General features: G+C 33.6%; 4 protein-coding genes across 4 annotated transcripts; all 4 read right to left on the reverse strand.

Annotated features, from left to right (window-relative positions):
• Positions 1-481: 481 nt before the first annotated feature.
• On the reverse strand, positions 482-4,323 carry LOC130944721 (uncharacterized). Its single transcript, XM_057873205.1, has 9 exons — positions 3,730-4,323; positions 3,587-3,651; positions 3,211-3,251; positions 3,022-3,110; positions 2,829-2,942; positions 2,067-2,144; positions 1,829-1,894; positions 932-1,012; positions 482-732 (listed from the first exon to the last, which is right to left on the reverse strand). The coding sequence occupies exons 1-9, from the start codon at positions 4,030-4,032 to the stop codon at positions 625-627; spliced, it is 945 nt and encodes a 314-aa protein (XP_057729188.1). The 5' UTR covers positions 4,033-4,323; the 3' UTR covers positions 482-624.
• A 1,136-nt stretch (positions 4,324-5,459) lies between these two features.
• LOC130944722 (uncharacterized) lies at positions 5,460-6,350 on the reverse strand. Its single transcript, XM_057873206.1, has 2 exons — positions 6,115-6,350; positions 5,460-6,037 (listed from the first exon to the last, which is right to left on the reverse strand). The coding sequence occupies exons 1-2, from the start codon at positions 6,241-6,243 to the stop codon at positions 5,813-5,815; spliced, it is 354 nt and encodes a 117-aa protein (XP_057729189.1). The 5' UTR covers positions 6,244-6,350; the 3' UTR covers positions 5,460-5,812.
• Positions 6,351-7,947: 1,597 nt separating this feature from the next.
• LOC130946247 (UBP1-associated proteins 1C-like) lies at positions 7,948-9,446 on the reverse strand. The gene is made up of 2 exons (XM_057874917.1): positions 9,303-9,446; positions 7,948-8,508 (listed from the first exon to the last, which is right to left on the reverse strand). Exons 1-2 carry the CDS (start codon positions 9,444-9,446, stop codon positions 7,948-7,950), a joined length of 705 nt encoding a protein of 234 aa, XP_057730900.1.
• Positions 9,447-10,667: 1,221 nt separating this feature from the next.
• LOC130946800 (probable LRR receptor-like serine/threonine-protein kinase At1g74360) lies at positions 10,668-14,695 on the reverse strand. The gene is made up of 2 exons (XM_057875651.1): positions 14,367-14,695; positions 10,668-14,131 (listed from the first exon to the last, which is right to left on the reverse strand). The coding sequence occupies exons 1-2, from the start codon at positions 14,431-14,433 to the stop codon at positions 10,959-10,961; spliced, it is 3,240 nt and encodes a 1,079-aa protein (XP_057731634.1). The 5' UTR covers positions 14,434-14,695; the 3' UTR covers positions 10,668-10,958.
• Positions 14,696-15,680: the final 985 nt, after the last annotated feature.

Here is a 15,680-nt window from a genome sequence, read left to right on the forward strand (position 1 = left end):
CCTTGTAAGTTGGGTTAGCACTTTACAAGTTGTAATCTGGTTGATTATAGTGAAATTCCATCATGTTTGTGATGGAGACTGGATGTAGGCTGCACTGCACTTAGCAGCCGAACCAGGATATATCTGGGTGCAAGTTCTTTCTCTTTCTACTCCATTTCTGTTTTCTGCCATACACGAGCAAAAGCTAGAATTATCTCGTGCCAAGTGACGAGACGAAACAAAAAGTCTCGTGGCAAGGGACGAGACAAAACTAAGTTGCTCGTATCCAGTGACGAGCAAGAAACAGAAAAGTCTCTTCAGAAGGACAGCAAGTGTTAGCCTCGAAAAAAGGGGGCTAAGATTCAACCCCCCCTTCTCTTAGCCACTGAAACCATCATAGCCCATACAAAATCAGCGTTTAGTCGGTAATAGCGATTTATTGAGGTCAAAATAACAAATAAAAAATAACAAAAAAATAATTTATACTGAATTATGAAATTGATTTCCAATATATAACTCTGGTTTAATATTATTACCATCATAACATCTTTTGGGCTAAAACTTAAAATATTACAGAGAAAAAAAGAAGAGTCAATTCATAACATCGTGTCATTCGTGTGTGTACATGTTCGTGGGTTTCTAACTTCAGGCTCTTGAGCAGCCAAGTTTGTATTTTCGAGTGTTCATTCTTCCATTTAGAGCAAGAGCAAGCAGATCAAATTCCTCCACGTACCATAGTTCTGACACCTCTGCCTGAATTTGTTTGAAGGAGAAGTCAATGCACTTTAACACCATGGTTAAGGCTTATTGGCAAGAATAACAGGAGGATAAAACAGCAAAACTAAAACGGAAGAGCCAAAACAATTCCAATTAAGGTTTCAACTTGTACCTGTTGTTCTTATTCTTATTACTGCGCCAGAAAAATTACAATTGGTACAATAAAACCACAAACCTTGAATCCACGGATCTGACGGTTAAGTCGATTAACCAGATCATGAAAAAATTGGACACTTTCCGATGTTTCAGGCAGCTCCTGCATACAATAAAAATTGGAAGTAAATAATAGAATAAGAAACCTACCGCATAATAAATCAGGCACATTTCCACAACACTGCTCAGCAATGAGGAAATCAAAATGCGTAAGTAAATGCAACCAACTTGTAACTACTACACCCCCATTTCAAGTTGTTACATTACTTCTTGCTATATTTTCTGTCCTATTGCATCTTTATTTCATTGTGTCTCAACACTACTTGAAAGTTCACCATTCCTCAATTGAATTCCCAAGTTTAGAAAATATATATGCTGAAGTCATATTATAAATGTGTGGGGAACAATCTATCCCGAAAGCTTAGTAACTGGGACGACACGTGAATGACTACTGCTTAACACGATATGAACAGTATATATGTTCACATATTGTGTGCTAAGTGCTAACAGCCTAACACTCAACTCTTTTATTTGTTTGCCAAAGAGAACAAAAAAATTATTCCAAAAAATGAAGACAACAAGGATTGAATTTTAGATTACGCACTCAAAAACTGAAGCAATTGGGTAGAGGCACAATGAAAACTTTATATCTACAAAATGAATGCTAAAGCCTTATAGAGAGCAATTACACTTGTATGCAGAGTGAAACAAACTGATGCCAAATAGAAATTTATAGGGATCTTCTGAAGTAATAACTAATAACAAATTAGTAAGTAATAAAGACAACTTAACTAATACATAAGAGACAATTATGAAAAATCCAACTCCATTGCAAATACATTACATCATAAAATTCACATTGACATAGCTTAATGTAAAACTCAATAAAATTTGAAGAAATACTGTAGATACACATTACCGTAGGTGATGCTCTAGGGGGTCCCAAGAGCCTTGCAAATGATGTGTGAAGAATTGCAGCATCATACTGCAGTCGAAAATAATGCAAGATAATCAAGAACCATATCTTTGTGCAATTTTTCTGGCATACTTCATTTCTAATAACCAATTAACTTCAGAAAAACAAAAGGATTGGATCCCATACATGAATCTATTACATCAGACAAGAAGTCTAAACTGAGTATTCAAATTATGCTTACAAGCTGCTTCTGCGGTGCATGTGGAAGCACCTCCTTCAACTTAGCGCGAATAGTTATGGGGTCTGTCCCCGAGTTGACCTACAGAAAAACCACTAAATCATTAGCCTAGGCTTATGACTTACTGATGCTGTTTGCACTTCTAGTACTGATACAATTCTATATAAAGAATCAATTATAAATATGGTTTCTTTCTCCTTCTTCTTGTAGTTATTGATTTAAATTTTCTTGCATTACTGATTGATGCACAGGTTGAGCGTTTCAACAATTACCAAATCAGGCAACAAATAATGTTAAAGACAAAAAGAACTGACCTAAAAAAAAAGACCTAGGAAAGAGTTTATTTAAAAGCATGAACCATACAAATACAAGTAAACGTAACATATGTATTTACCTAATGGTCTAACATCAGAAAATTTAGACTAACTAACCACTTAAGTCCAAAATCTAATGACTTTCTACATTGGTCTACCTTCACCATTCTAAATTTAAACTTGACAGCACTCAATATGAAAGAGGGACAAGGGTAAACAATGCAAGAGAGAGTAGTAGCACCAAGGAATAATTTCTCATTGTTGCGATTTATAATTTATTCCTTTTGTGTTGTATTTGTATTTGTATGTATCAGTATTTTCGACTTGTATTTATATTTAAACCAGTATTTTCGTGTTTTCTTTCCTAACACACTTACCAAACACAACCTAGAAGAACATTGGTCAAGGACAAGGGTACAAATAAATGATCCTTTAGATTAGGCAAAGTAACCTGCCAGCAACCGAGGAGCACCCCAGTTGAAGTCAAAACCACTCTATCCAAAACAATTTTCAAAGGGCAGAGAGTCCTTGCAACAGCCTGAACAGAAGATGCTTCAGCTTCTATCTGCAATAAAAATTTATCACGAGGAGTTAGATTAGCAAACTGCCAAGAAGAAACAGAAACGCTTAAAATGAAATCATACCTCTTCTTTTGTGGCCGGAACAGGTTGAATATGGTGGGAGGCATGAAACATGCTAAAATGGTAGAGAGTAGAGTTCTGAAACCAGATTGCTAATGGACACACACGTCAGAATGCCAATAATAAAACAAACAACAAAGAGAAGAGGGTGCAGCAACTATCTTTAAACAAATAAACCAGAAGGTAATTTACCTTTATCAAAGTATGGATTAAAAGTATTTTTGACAGCCTCCCTGTATCATGCAAGTCTACATGAATATCAAATTACTTGGTAAAAAGTAGTAAAGAAAAAAATAATTACTCAGCGGATAACATTAAAAAAGATGGTAATTAGAAAAGATGAAGCAATAAATGTATTGTCGCTGTGGAACTATGCAACGCTGAAAGAATAGATCATAATATTACATCTTTCATTCTGCATCTACCTAGAAAAGTTTAGCAATAGTCCATTTTGAAGGTAAGATTTTATGATACACATACATGTATATATATAAGTATCCATCTAGTAGGAATATCCTATGAATCCAAATCAAAATAAAAGAAATTCGTAGAGATTATTGATGCTTACGCGATAGGGAGAGAGAATTCGGGGCTCATGTACAACACATTAGCTCTGACAGGAGGATTTGCAGGCTGCATATGGAAATTAATGATGAGTTGGAGCGGAAATAAGAACAAGTAGTGTGCAGGAAAGAGAGCTTAAACCCTAACCTTGAGTAGAGGCGTTACAGATCCATCGTTAAGAGTGAAGATATCTGAAAGAGACAAAGACTGAGAGGTTTGACCGTGTTTGAGGAAAGCAGGTCCATGCTGATCGAGATCCCTCTCCATGTTGTGATACAAGTTGGATCTTCGGTCCCAGTTCAAACTGGAAGAGGAAGAAGAAGAAGAAGAAGAAGAGTTGTTGAGGAGGAGCATGTGGAAGAGAGTGAAGAAGAGGAAGGCAGAGAAGAGCCAGATGAAAGAAACGGTTTTGGAATGAGTCCAGCAACTGAAATTGGCGCTCCTAACCATATTCAGTTTCTATCACACACTTTCCTTTCCTTCACTTCAAACCACCATAACTTGCAATCGCAGAACAACCGATTCATCTACTTGCAACTTGGAAGCCGATTGCGATTTATTTATTTTTATTTTTTAAAGTTGTGAATAAGACTGGAATCCAAAACTTGTTCGATGACGATAATTTAATCAAATTTATTAAATTATTTAACGATTCTCAACTATCAACTTTACAGTAAGTTAATTATATCTAAATTATTATAAAAATATATATTATTTTATATATTTTAATATATATTTTATATTTTTATACTTAATATATATTATATAAAAATAGTTGATTTTGTGATATAAAATGATTTTAGTATAAGATTTTTTTTATATTTTTCGTGTTGTATAGTATGAAATTATATTTTATAAAATTATTAATTAAAAATTTTTTAGAAGACCCGTCTGTGAAGTAGATATAACTAACAACTATTGTCTATTAATCAATCATCTCGTTATTAACAAGTTTTCAAGTAGTAACTAATTTACTATTTATATAATCACATGTTCTAACTTAAAACGTATTTGTATTAGAATCTTCAGATTCAGCGTATTTTTCCTACTTTATAATACACTTATATTCCTTGATTTTGAGTTTAACTTGATCAATTAGTTTGTGGTTAAGAAATAATAATGAGTTCACAAATTATTACAAAAGAAAAAAGAAAGAGAAGAAACAAAGTTTTACAAGGATTTAACTCCATTTACGAATTTAAAGGCTCCAATTCAAGTAAAAATGAAAAATTTGATGATTTTTTATTTTTAATTAACTATCTAAAGGCTCCAATTCCCACTTAATTAAATTTACTTGATTATTCTTTATAATTAGCATGAAGCTCCAATTGATCCCTAAATATTTTTGTATTAGACAAACTAGTTATTGACAAAAAAATTTGACAACTTAATCCTTTACCTTTTAAAAATAAATCATTTGCATTCAGGTTAATTATCACAAATGGGACTGGTTATTATGATCTAATTTATAATAGAAAAATTGCATATGAATTAGATGTAAGGAAAAAAAAAACTACATAAATATAGCACACGTATATATATATGCTAGTATATCAATCATCATTTGTTTATTTGAAGTAGCTCATAGCGGCTAATTTTTTTAATAAGAAATTTTTATTACGTGTTATCCATTGCTATGGATTGTTGACGTGCTTTTTATAAATATGGAAAAAAAATATTTTTTAAAATTATAATTCACAAATTAAAGACTCAGAATTATGAAAGTAAGAAAACTTAGTATTCGATTTGGGTGAGCAACAAATCAAACATTCGATATTGTGTAGATTATTTTTTTTTTAAACTGTAGAGTAAATTGGTGAATCAATTTTGTAAATTAAAAAAAAAAACTACAAAACTAACGTTCAGTATTGTGTAGGTTGGATTTTTTTTTAATTGTAGAACAAATTGGTGGATCGGTTTTATAAATTAAAACAAAAAAAATAAAATAAAAACTACAGATTTGTGGTATTCAAACAAAATAAAAACCCACTAAATTTCTAGGTTATTGAAAAACATTATTACTACTACAACACAAAAAATAAAAAGTCGCTCATAACAACACACTAGCTAGTAGTGTAGTACATAATATAAAAAAAAATTTAAGTGTATCGGTACACTAGTGTTTCACTCATTTTTAATTATAAAAAATATATATAATATATATATTTAAGATCCACGGTTAAAATTTATTGAAATATTACCGATATACTTAAAAGCATTGGTTTTTGTATTAATTATTATTTAGTGGATATTTCTTGGCATTCTTGAGAATCTTAGAGAGAGCTGCTTGACCAAGATCCAAGCCACAAACATCAGCAAGCTGCACCAAATACAACAACACATCTGAGACTTCTTCTTCTAAGTGTTCTTTTTCTTCTGAACTCCAATTTGGTAGTCCTTTTTCAACCTCTCCCTTCCATTGGAATATTTCAGATAGCTCCCCCACTTCCCCAACCTATGCATACATAAATTCATCATCATCATGAATTATCTAGTCCTATAATAATTAATTAAAGCTTAATTATTACTTACAAGAGCTAAAAGAAGATTTCTGGGGCTGTGATACTGAGCCCAGCCTCTGTCTTCAGCAAACTCAGCCAGCCTTCTGCTAAGTTCCTTTAGAGAAACATCTCTTGATGATGATCTTCTAGAGCATTCCATTATTTATGTATCTCCTAAATAGTTATATTATATACCTACTACTTCCTAATGCTATGCATGCACAATTTATAGACAACTTGAGAGTGCAAATGTAAGAAATATAAATAAGAAATTCAATAATTTATTTTATGCACTAGCTAGTTGTTATAGTAGTGGAGGAGCAATTGATGGTGATGTGTTCCTTTGTGCAGGACAATAATGATGTGAAGTATGGCAAATATGTCTCAACTTTCTATCCATGACTTGAAATCACTACTCACAGACACATGAAAATTTTTAGCCGGAAATCTAGCCATCAAGTGGATTTCATAATCTCATTAATAAGAGCCTATCCATAACTCTTTATTTGTAGAATTTAGCAATAATGCTACTGATTTCCTTGTAAGAATCCAGCTCTTTTATTTAGTTGGTTTTATTTTATCAACATACATTTGAGTATTTAACACATTTAGTTAAATCCAATATGCTCAACATTATTTTGATTCATGATATGTAATTGTTAATATTGCAAGTGTGAGGAGTGCATGAAGTTAGTCTCACATCAAAGAAAACAAGGAAGAATGAGGAGTTTATAAGATGAGAGACCTACTAATTTAACATCTAAATGTCTTTAGTTAGATGTAATATTTTTTCATCTTATGTTCTGGTTTAACTTCTCACATGCCTTTTTCTTATAATTAATATATTTATTCTACGCATGGATTAAAATGGACCCTACAAATTCCTATAATGGGGAAGATATGCAAAACAAATCATCTCTAGCCTACCAAAAATTTGAAACATGTATGTGTAAAAGGAGTTGTCAAATTCTGCACTTCACAATGTGAATAATTGAATTGTTCTTTGGTTTCATCATGAAACAATATATAGCTATAGCCTTATAGGAATATTTAAGTAGCCTGAAAATTTTTGTAGGGATTATATATTTTGATTTGACAAAAATTAAAGCAGACCAGCTAAAATTCAGGGTGTTACTGTTCATGTTTGTGTTTTTACATGTGAACATGCATGTAACTAGCTTCAAAGCACTCATCAATCTGAGAACAACTTTGCTAAAAGAAAGAAAAGAAATATTCATTCAAAGCATTTGCATGTGCTATTGTTGGCCCATATATTGCACTTTGCACATATAATCAAGAGCCTTACAACAAAGATCAAGAAAGCATGCAATTATATTGTATTTAATGTGAACCCAAGGTTACGGATTCGAGTTGTGAAATGAGTCGTTGATATAATTATCAGGTTAGACTATCTATATTATATTCCTTAGGTATAATTCTTTCTCCGACTCTGCGTTAATACGAGATGCTTGTGCGCTAGAATGTCTTTTCTAATAATTAATCATTTTGTTTTTTCAAGTCATTCTTGTCATATTTTTAATGTAATTGAAAAAAGTGTTAAGTTTCTTGTAAATTGAGTAATATCTTTTATCTTTCCTCACAGTTTCTATATTCTCTTTGGTTAAATTAGACATATTTCTTAACTATTTTCTGTTTATATATGTAGCTCAATTGATTTATATTTTCATATTACTTAGAACAAAACTTTTAAGATAATTAGCATAAGTAAAAATGTTTCATGCTTATCTGAGTCTCTGTTAAGGAAAACTAATGATAGCATACTATTTCTAGATCAGATTTGCATATAGTTGCTGCACATTAAATTGGTCCTATATGTCACCATTGTTTTTGTGATCATATTTCTTCATAATATCAATGGATCTTTCTCTTTTAATTTGTTTTTTTCTTTCTCCATAGCATGCAGCTGCAAGATGTGTTTTCTACCTTGAAGATGTTGCTCAAATGAAAACTCATCAATGCACCTTAATTTGCATAGTTCACACCATTTTTGTTGCTTATTTTGAAGCTGCACACCACCTTGCTGATCAAATTCCAACCTCTGTAATTGAGCCTTGTGCTTTTTACCTTGAAAGTGAAGCTTCAGCAACTCTTCATTCATACATGAAACTTTGCATATATCACACCATTGCCTCTCATAGCATCTATTACTCTCACTTGTTCCAGCTTTCTCGCCGGATTCGAGTTCTAGCAGCTTCTCCCTGTGCTTGTGGCCTATCAAATGCTGCTTGAGATTGAATGGACTTGAGCAAGATACTTGGCAGATTTTGCAGTACACACTATTATCTGCCTCTGCATTGACTAATGTTTTCTTTCTCTTGATTCCAGAAAGGTGTTGACTCAAAGATAGCCTTGGAGTTGAACCTGGTAATGGTATTGACTTGGAAGCTTGACTTGGTGATTTAACCTGAGAAACAAGTTTAAGATTCATAGATAGTAAATCTTATATATATGATGACAACTATGCAAAGCAACAGGTTTACTTAACTTCTTATATTTCCCAAAAAAAGTATTAACTAAGTAAATAGTCCAATTCATTTTTTATATAATGAAGATTTAAGTGGGGGTTGAATTTGGGTATAGAGGTATAGATGGCAGAGTTTGAGTAGAAGGAAAAATAGTCTTAACTCTTAAGCACCCTTCAAAGAGTTAGCAGTAGGTAGCATTTAGATTTTGTCTTAGGACAAAAAAGATGTAGATAGTGAAATAGTAGAGATATGTTTCTCAAGTTCCTTCTGTTTGAAGGTACAAAACTTGTTTTAAAAATTGTCCTCAATACATATATTTTATGTGTCTTTAGTTTAGTATAAAAATTATCTTAAAAGTTGTCTTGCGAGTCAGACGATTTTAATTTTGTCTCCATCCTTTCTTAACACAATTTTTTTCGCTAACACTTGTCTCGTGACAGTAACCAAAACAAGGTTGGTTAAAGAACAGTAGTGTTAGGCTACTGGCCAAAGATAAAACAAGTTGAAGAAAAAAGAAAAAGGGGGAAAGGAGAGTATTTTCTACTCTATAAGACCAGAAAGGAGAATCTAATTTGTCAAAAAGAATCAGCATTTAGAAAGCTAGAAAAATACAGTGGGAGACTTGAGTAGACAGAAATGAAAAACAAAGAATAATAATTAAAAAGAATAAAAAGGATATTGATTGTGGAACAATATGTTGTAAACAATGACAGGAAAAGATTATCATCATCACCTGTAAAGGAAAAACCTCCTTAGTGGAATTAGAATTTGGTGATCTCAAATGTGGTGCTGCCACCTTCTTCCTATGTGCCAACTCTCTCTGGATTGCAATTTCCACTGCCATTGTATTCTCCTCTTTCCTGCACCTACCATCCATGGTCTCAAATGATTTTTTCCAATTCCTTGAGTCAATCTTATGATGAACCAAAGTTGATAGTAAGAAATTCTAGGTACATAAAACTTATAAAACTGCATGAGTTAACTCAAGTAAATACTATATAGTTATTACTTGTAAATAATGTTATTTAGCATTAGCAATATAAATTACTCAATGAACCTGAACCTGGTTTCTATATCCACAACAAAAGTAAGTTCAAGAGACTCTCCATCTTATCTTATGAACAACTATGATAAAAGAAGTTGTTACCACTGTAAGAGTAAAAGTGGCAATTGACCAAATGATCCTTAGGCTTCAAATTTTGATAATGTGATAGGAGGGTATAATTGACAATGAACAATCTATTATTTTCAAGGTGAAAATAGTATGATAGTACCCTTTTGCAATGCCAATGATGTGTTAGAATTGCTTGTTTCTTCAGTACATGGCATGCTTATTCATATTACCAACTCACTCTTGCATATTTGTTGTAATTTCACAATAACTTTAGTATATTTAAATAAGTTATACTAGCTTTAGAATCAATGAGATGTTTATTTGGAAAACATAAAGAAGAATAAAATTAAGCAAATCTTAACATGCAACTAGTAATAGTACATAGCAATAAAGGGTGAAGATTGAAGACTTTCTTAAATTTCTTTTTGTGTTATGGGCTTATGGCCAAGTTGTTGATCAATTAGGTAACCTCCACCCCCTCTTTTTTTTTTTATAAGGGTGACAGTGATGGATTCTAGAACACAACACCATTCTGATCTTTAACAGATTTTGTGCAAAGACCTCTGTGAAGGTTATTGTTTATCCTTTCTTCTCTTAAAGCTATAAAGAAAAGCTACAAACACAAATTCCTTTTTTTCTTTTCTTTCTTTGAAGATTATAATACAATTTTAATACCATTCTTTTATTTGGACTGTGGAGTATTTACTACAAAGAAAATAATATATTAACTTAATATTGATATCGCCTAAAAAGGCTGACCATTCCATTAATTTGTTAATATTTTTGTTGGGATAAAACCTACCTGATATACTTTTTAATTAATACAAATGTCATCAGGGCTCAAAGTCATGAACTCATTTTTCTTCTATATTTATAATTTACATTGAATTAACTATGATTGGTGACAATGTTCTCTTCATTCAACGTTATTAAAAAGAAGAGTGAAGTAGATGTTAGTACAGAAGAAGGAAAAATAAAATACTGTGTCATCATGAAGACAGTGAACAGAAAATGCTCAGTATTCATTGAAAGTGTTAAAACTAAATCATAGTTACAAGCAATGACAAATCTGAGAGTTACAAAACAAAATTGAGCAACCTCTTCAACTTGAATGATGAAGTTTCTTTCTTTACACAAGAATCAACTGTGCATAACATGTTTTATGTTTTGTTTTTCTTTCTATGTATACTGTATGGTAACTTAAACTATGCACATTGTTTTCCTATAACAAAATCACTAAACTTGCTAATCACAGAGCTTTTAACTGTACTAGGACTAAACAAGGTGGCCATAACCTGATTCTCCACTAGGGTTATTGTTGTATATCTTGACCAACATGGCTAGGACCTCCTTCATGTTAGGCCTAGCTTGTGGTGACTCATTTGTGCACTTAACCCCAACTTGTAACAGCTCAAGCATCTCCTCTTCACCCTCCATGACCAAAACTGGCTCAGAATGGCTCAACCCCAGAACTCTCCTAGCCCATTCAACCAAGCACTCTTCACCACCATCCACTGCTCTTCTCCCAGTTGCAAGCTCCATAGTCAAAACCCCATAACTATACACATCACCCTTTGTTGTTGCTTGCATTGTTTGTCCATATTCCGGTGCAACGTACCCTACTGTTCCAGCCACCATTGTGCTAACATGAGAATCCTCAGCATCAACAAATCTTGCAAGTCCAAAGTCTGTGACTTTGGCATTACCATCATTGTCTATTAACACATTGCTAGCCTTAACATCTCTATGAACAATTGAAGGGTAGCATTCATGGTGCAAATAGACCAATGCTCTTGCCACATCAATTGCCACTTCTAACCGCCGCTTTGATGTTAATCTCACTTTGTCGGTGACTAGATCCTCCAAGCTTCCTCCTCCTATGTACTCATAAACAAGGATCTTCTGGGAACCATATAGGCACCAGCCATAGAGTGTAACAAGGTTTGGATGAGGCCAACCAAAACCATGGCCACTCAGAACCTCCATTTCGGCTCTGAACTCTTTCTCGCCCTCAATACCTTCCCTTTGAAGCTTCTTCACTGCCACTACTCTACCATCTGGAAACACTCCTTTGTACACTGTCCCAAATCCACCTTTTCCTATGACTCTATCCTCTTTGAAGTTCCCTGTTGCCAACAAGATATCAGCATGTGTGAAAACTGTCTTGTTCAAGTGGAATATCTTGACAGTATCCGAATTCCATGGTGATGAACCTGAACTTGTGGAATCATTATCCACCTTTTTAAGGTATCCTTGTTCCACCTTCGGAGTTTTCAGCAAGAAATAGACTATTAGGCAGATGAGTCCAAAGACCAACGTGGCCAGTGATAGAGAAAGACACATGAAAAATGGAGAAAATTTTGTGGACTTGGTCAGGTGTTTATGTTTGTGTGAAGAATTGGTGTTGTTAATGTAACTAGGGAGGCTCAAGAGGGGGTCACCCAAATATGAACTTTTGTCAAAAATCACAAATCCATTCGGTGGCACTTGACCAGATATGAAGGGGTTGTATGAGATGTTGAATGTGCTAAGCTCAACCAAGTTGAACAAACTTGAAGGAATTGGCCCTGAGAAATTGTTCCAAGACAAATCAAGATCCTGAAGAGACTTCATGTTGCTGATTTCGCCTGGAATTTCGCCTGAGAAATTATTTCTGGAGATGTTCAAGACTATAAGTGCCATGTTTGAAATGACTGATGGGAACTTCCCAGAGAACTTGTTATCCCCCAATTGCAGCATGCTGAAGTTCACCATGTTACCAATTTCTGCAGGTACTTCACCACTGAGCTGGTTCCCACTTAATTGAATATAACCACCTATCTGTGATGATTTAGAGGAAGAATCATATGTCCATGTGGAGAAAACACCATAGCCTTTGAGAAGTTTGTACCAAAGGCTTCTACAATTCTTCCTTGTGAGAACAGTATACACAAACGTGTATGGAGGGTAATCAGCAGGTAACCATCTCCTCATTGCTGAGCATCCACTATTTCCAGAAATGATTTTGCCAATAGTATTTCTTCTGTTCAATTCAAATGTGGCCATTGCATTTCTTCCGATTCTGGCCAATTCTGAGGGCAAGCTTCCAGAGAGCTTGTTGTTTGCAAGATTCAACCATAACAAGCTAGAGCAATTTCCCAACTCTGGTGGGATTTCACCGGTTAACGAATTATCCGAAAGCATTAGCCATAGCAATGAACTCAATTTCCCAAGGGTTGGAGGGATTGAGCCATTGAAATTGTTGAAGGCAAGATCAAGTGCTTGAAGGTTGGTCAAATTTCCAAGTTCAGCTGGAATTGGTCCACTGAACTTGTTGTAGGTTAAGGTTAAGAAAGTGAGACCTGACAATTGAGAGATTTCAGGAGGTAATGGACCTGAAAAGTTGTTGAAGCTTAGATCTAATCGGCAAAGATTTGTCAATGAGAAAATTCCTGATGTGAGCAGTCCTCCAGTGTAGGAATTTGATTGAAGGAGAAGAAACTTAACTTGCTTGAGTTCCCCAAAAATCACTTGTACATCACCACCAAATCCGTTGTTGCTCACATCCAAGATGAACAACTTGGACAAGTTCAAAAGGGAATCTGGAATATCTCTTGAAAAAGTGTTGTTCCCCAAGAGCAATGATTCTAGTCCTGAGATCGATCCGAATTCTTTAGGAACCGTCCCATTAAAATAGTTGCTGGAAAGATCAAGAGTCACCAATTCTTTGCAGTTAGCAATCTCCTTAGGGGCCTCACCAACAAAACCATTCTCTGAAAGATCCAATTTTTCAAGGCTGCAATTTTCAGGAAAAGCACGAGAAGGAACAATCCCAGTGAGATAGTTTTCTGACACCGAAAACTGTCTGAGCCTTGCGAACCCTGTCCATATGCTTCCAGTAAGATTGTTGGTGCTCAAATCCAAGTACTGCAACCTGAGGCATTTGTCAAAGCATCCATCAATCCCACCAGTGAAGTGATTCTCTGAGACATTCAGTGTTACCAAACTCTCACAAATGGCAGGGAAATTCGATCGAATTTCCCCACGAATCCTGTTTGTAGACAAGTCCAGCATCTGCAACCTCGTCAAGCCTGTCAAATTCAGCTCCCCCTCAAGAATATTGTGGGAGAGGTTGAGGTACACAAGGTTCTGGCACTTCCTCAAGTCCTCAGGAATCATACCAATGAATGAATTCCCAGAGAGATCAAGGTGTGTGAGCTCAGTGAGCATAGAGAAGTTGCTGAATATCTCACCAGATATGGAACTTGAAGAGAGGTCTATGCTCACAACCCTCCATGAATCTGAACCATTGATGAGGCTGCAAGAGATTCCTGACCAATCACAATGATTTGAGTTGTTCCAGTTCATAAACCTTCCTGTCTCACCTACAGTTTGATTCTCTATGTAAGATTTCAGCTTCAGCATAATTTGCTTGTCTGTATCCATTGAACCCCCAGCAACCAATTTACCTAACACAAGAAAAGACAACAACTTAGGAGACAGCATCAACCTAAGGAAAAACTAAACTACATAGGAAACCAACTGCTCATAGAATCTAAAGTTGATATACATGCTCTTATTGTTAATGAGGTTTGATTATATTAAGCTATATTGTGAGGTTCATCAATAAAATAAACCAATGATTATTTATTCATAATAAAAAAAAAAGCAAAAGGAGCTAAAGGGTGAGTTTTGAGATGGTACCTGGGAAGAAAAGGACCAAAAAACAGACTAACAGGAAGCCCCATGAATCTGCTTCCTTCTGTGACATTAATAAGGATCCTTCTTTTGTACTATTTTCTTTACTTTTCTCTCTTAGGACAAAACTCAAACACTTTGTGGGGATTCCAAGGAAACAGATTTTTTTTATGTTGAGGGAATTGAAGCCATTGATATGGTGATGTTATTTTTTGTTGTTTTGGTGTGGAAACACTATGGTTTGTGTCTTCCCTTTCCATTTTTTCTTTGTGGTGATATCATGTTTAGGGGACACTTATTTTTAAGGAACCATGGATTGCAATTGCTGCTGATGATGATGTTAATATTTATTAATAAATTAAAAAAGTGTTTATTGGTATTTTGTTTGTTGATGAATATGAATGTCAATATCACTTGTGTTTTCTGCTTTGGCTGGTATTTATTCAATGGTTTAATGTTTATTTAATTTAAGCGGTTCTGACACATTTTTTTTATTTCATCTATATTTATTCAATGTTATAAATTCATTTAGTTATTTTTTTAAATAATTATATGAATTTTGTATGTGTTAGACTATGTTACACGTCTCTATCGATAAACTATTATACTAATATAATCTTTAAAATTAAAAATATATGACACTCGTTGATTTACATTTTATAAGATATGATAGTAAATTTTGCCTTTTATATAACCTGTAAGGCGGTAAATGTATACATAAAAATTGAACAATTATAATCAAGTTTGATAATTCGAATAATGAATAAGAATATAATCACATGGTAGATAGATTTTTCATAATCCAAAAGTCTATTACAAAATATTCTCAAATATTTATTTGTACCTTTCCAAAAAAAATTATAAGCCAATGACAAAATTCTATAATTTTTTTAAATAAATAAAAAAAAAATATTTTATTTATTGTAATTAATAATTTTAAAAATAATTATAAAAATACGTAGTATGTCTTACGTATCATTTGTTTTGTCTTATTTTATTTACAATGTAAATGAGATATATTTTTATAATTATTTATTTTAATAAATAAAATATTTTTTTATTAAAAAAAACCCCTAAAATTTTACACCAAGTTATGTTATTACTGAAAAAGAATGTAAAAATTGGAGAAGGGAAATGGGAAGAGAGTGAGGATGACGGTGGAGCCGCCGTTGCTGACCGGTTGAGGGAAGAAGATTGGCGCGCACGGGTTTGAACTTTGACTATTATGATAAAGCATGTTTGTTTGTTAGCTTCGGGACACTAACCTAGTTATACACACGAAATTGCATACCTTATCCTCTAACACCTTTTTTTTTTTTA

The sequence above is a fragment of the Arachis stenosperma genome, chromosome 8 (genome assembly GCF_014773155.1).
Source record: "Arachis stenosperma cultivar V10309 chromosome 8, arast.V10309.gnm1.PFL2, whole genome shotgun sequence".
NCBI lineage: Eukaryota > Viridiplantae > Streptophyta > Magnoliopsida > Fabales > Fabaceae > Arachis > Arachis stenosperma.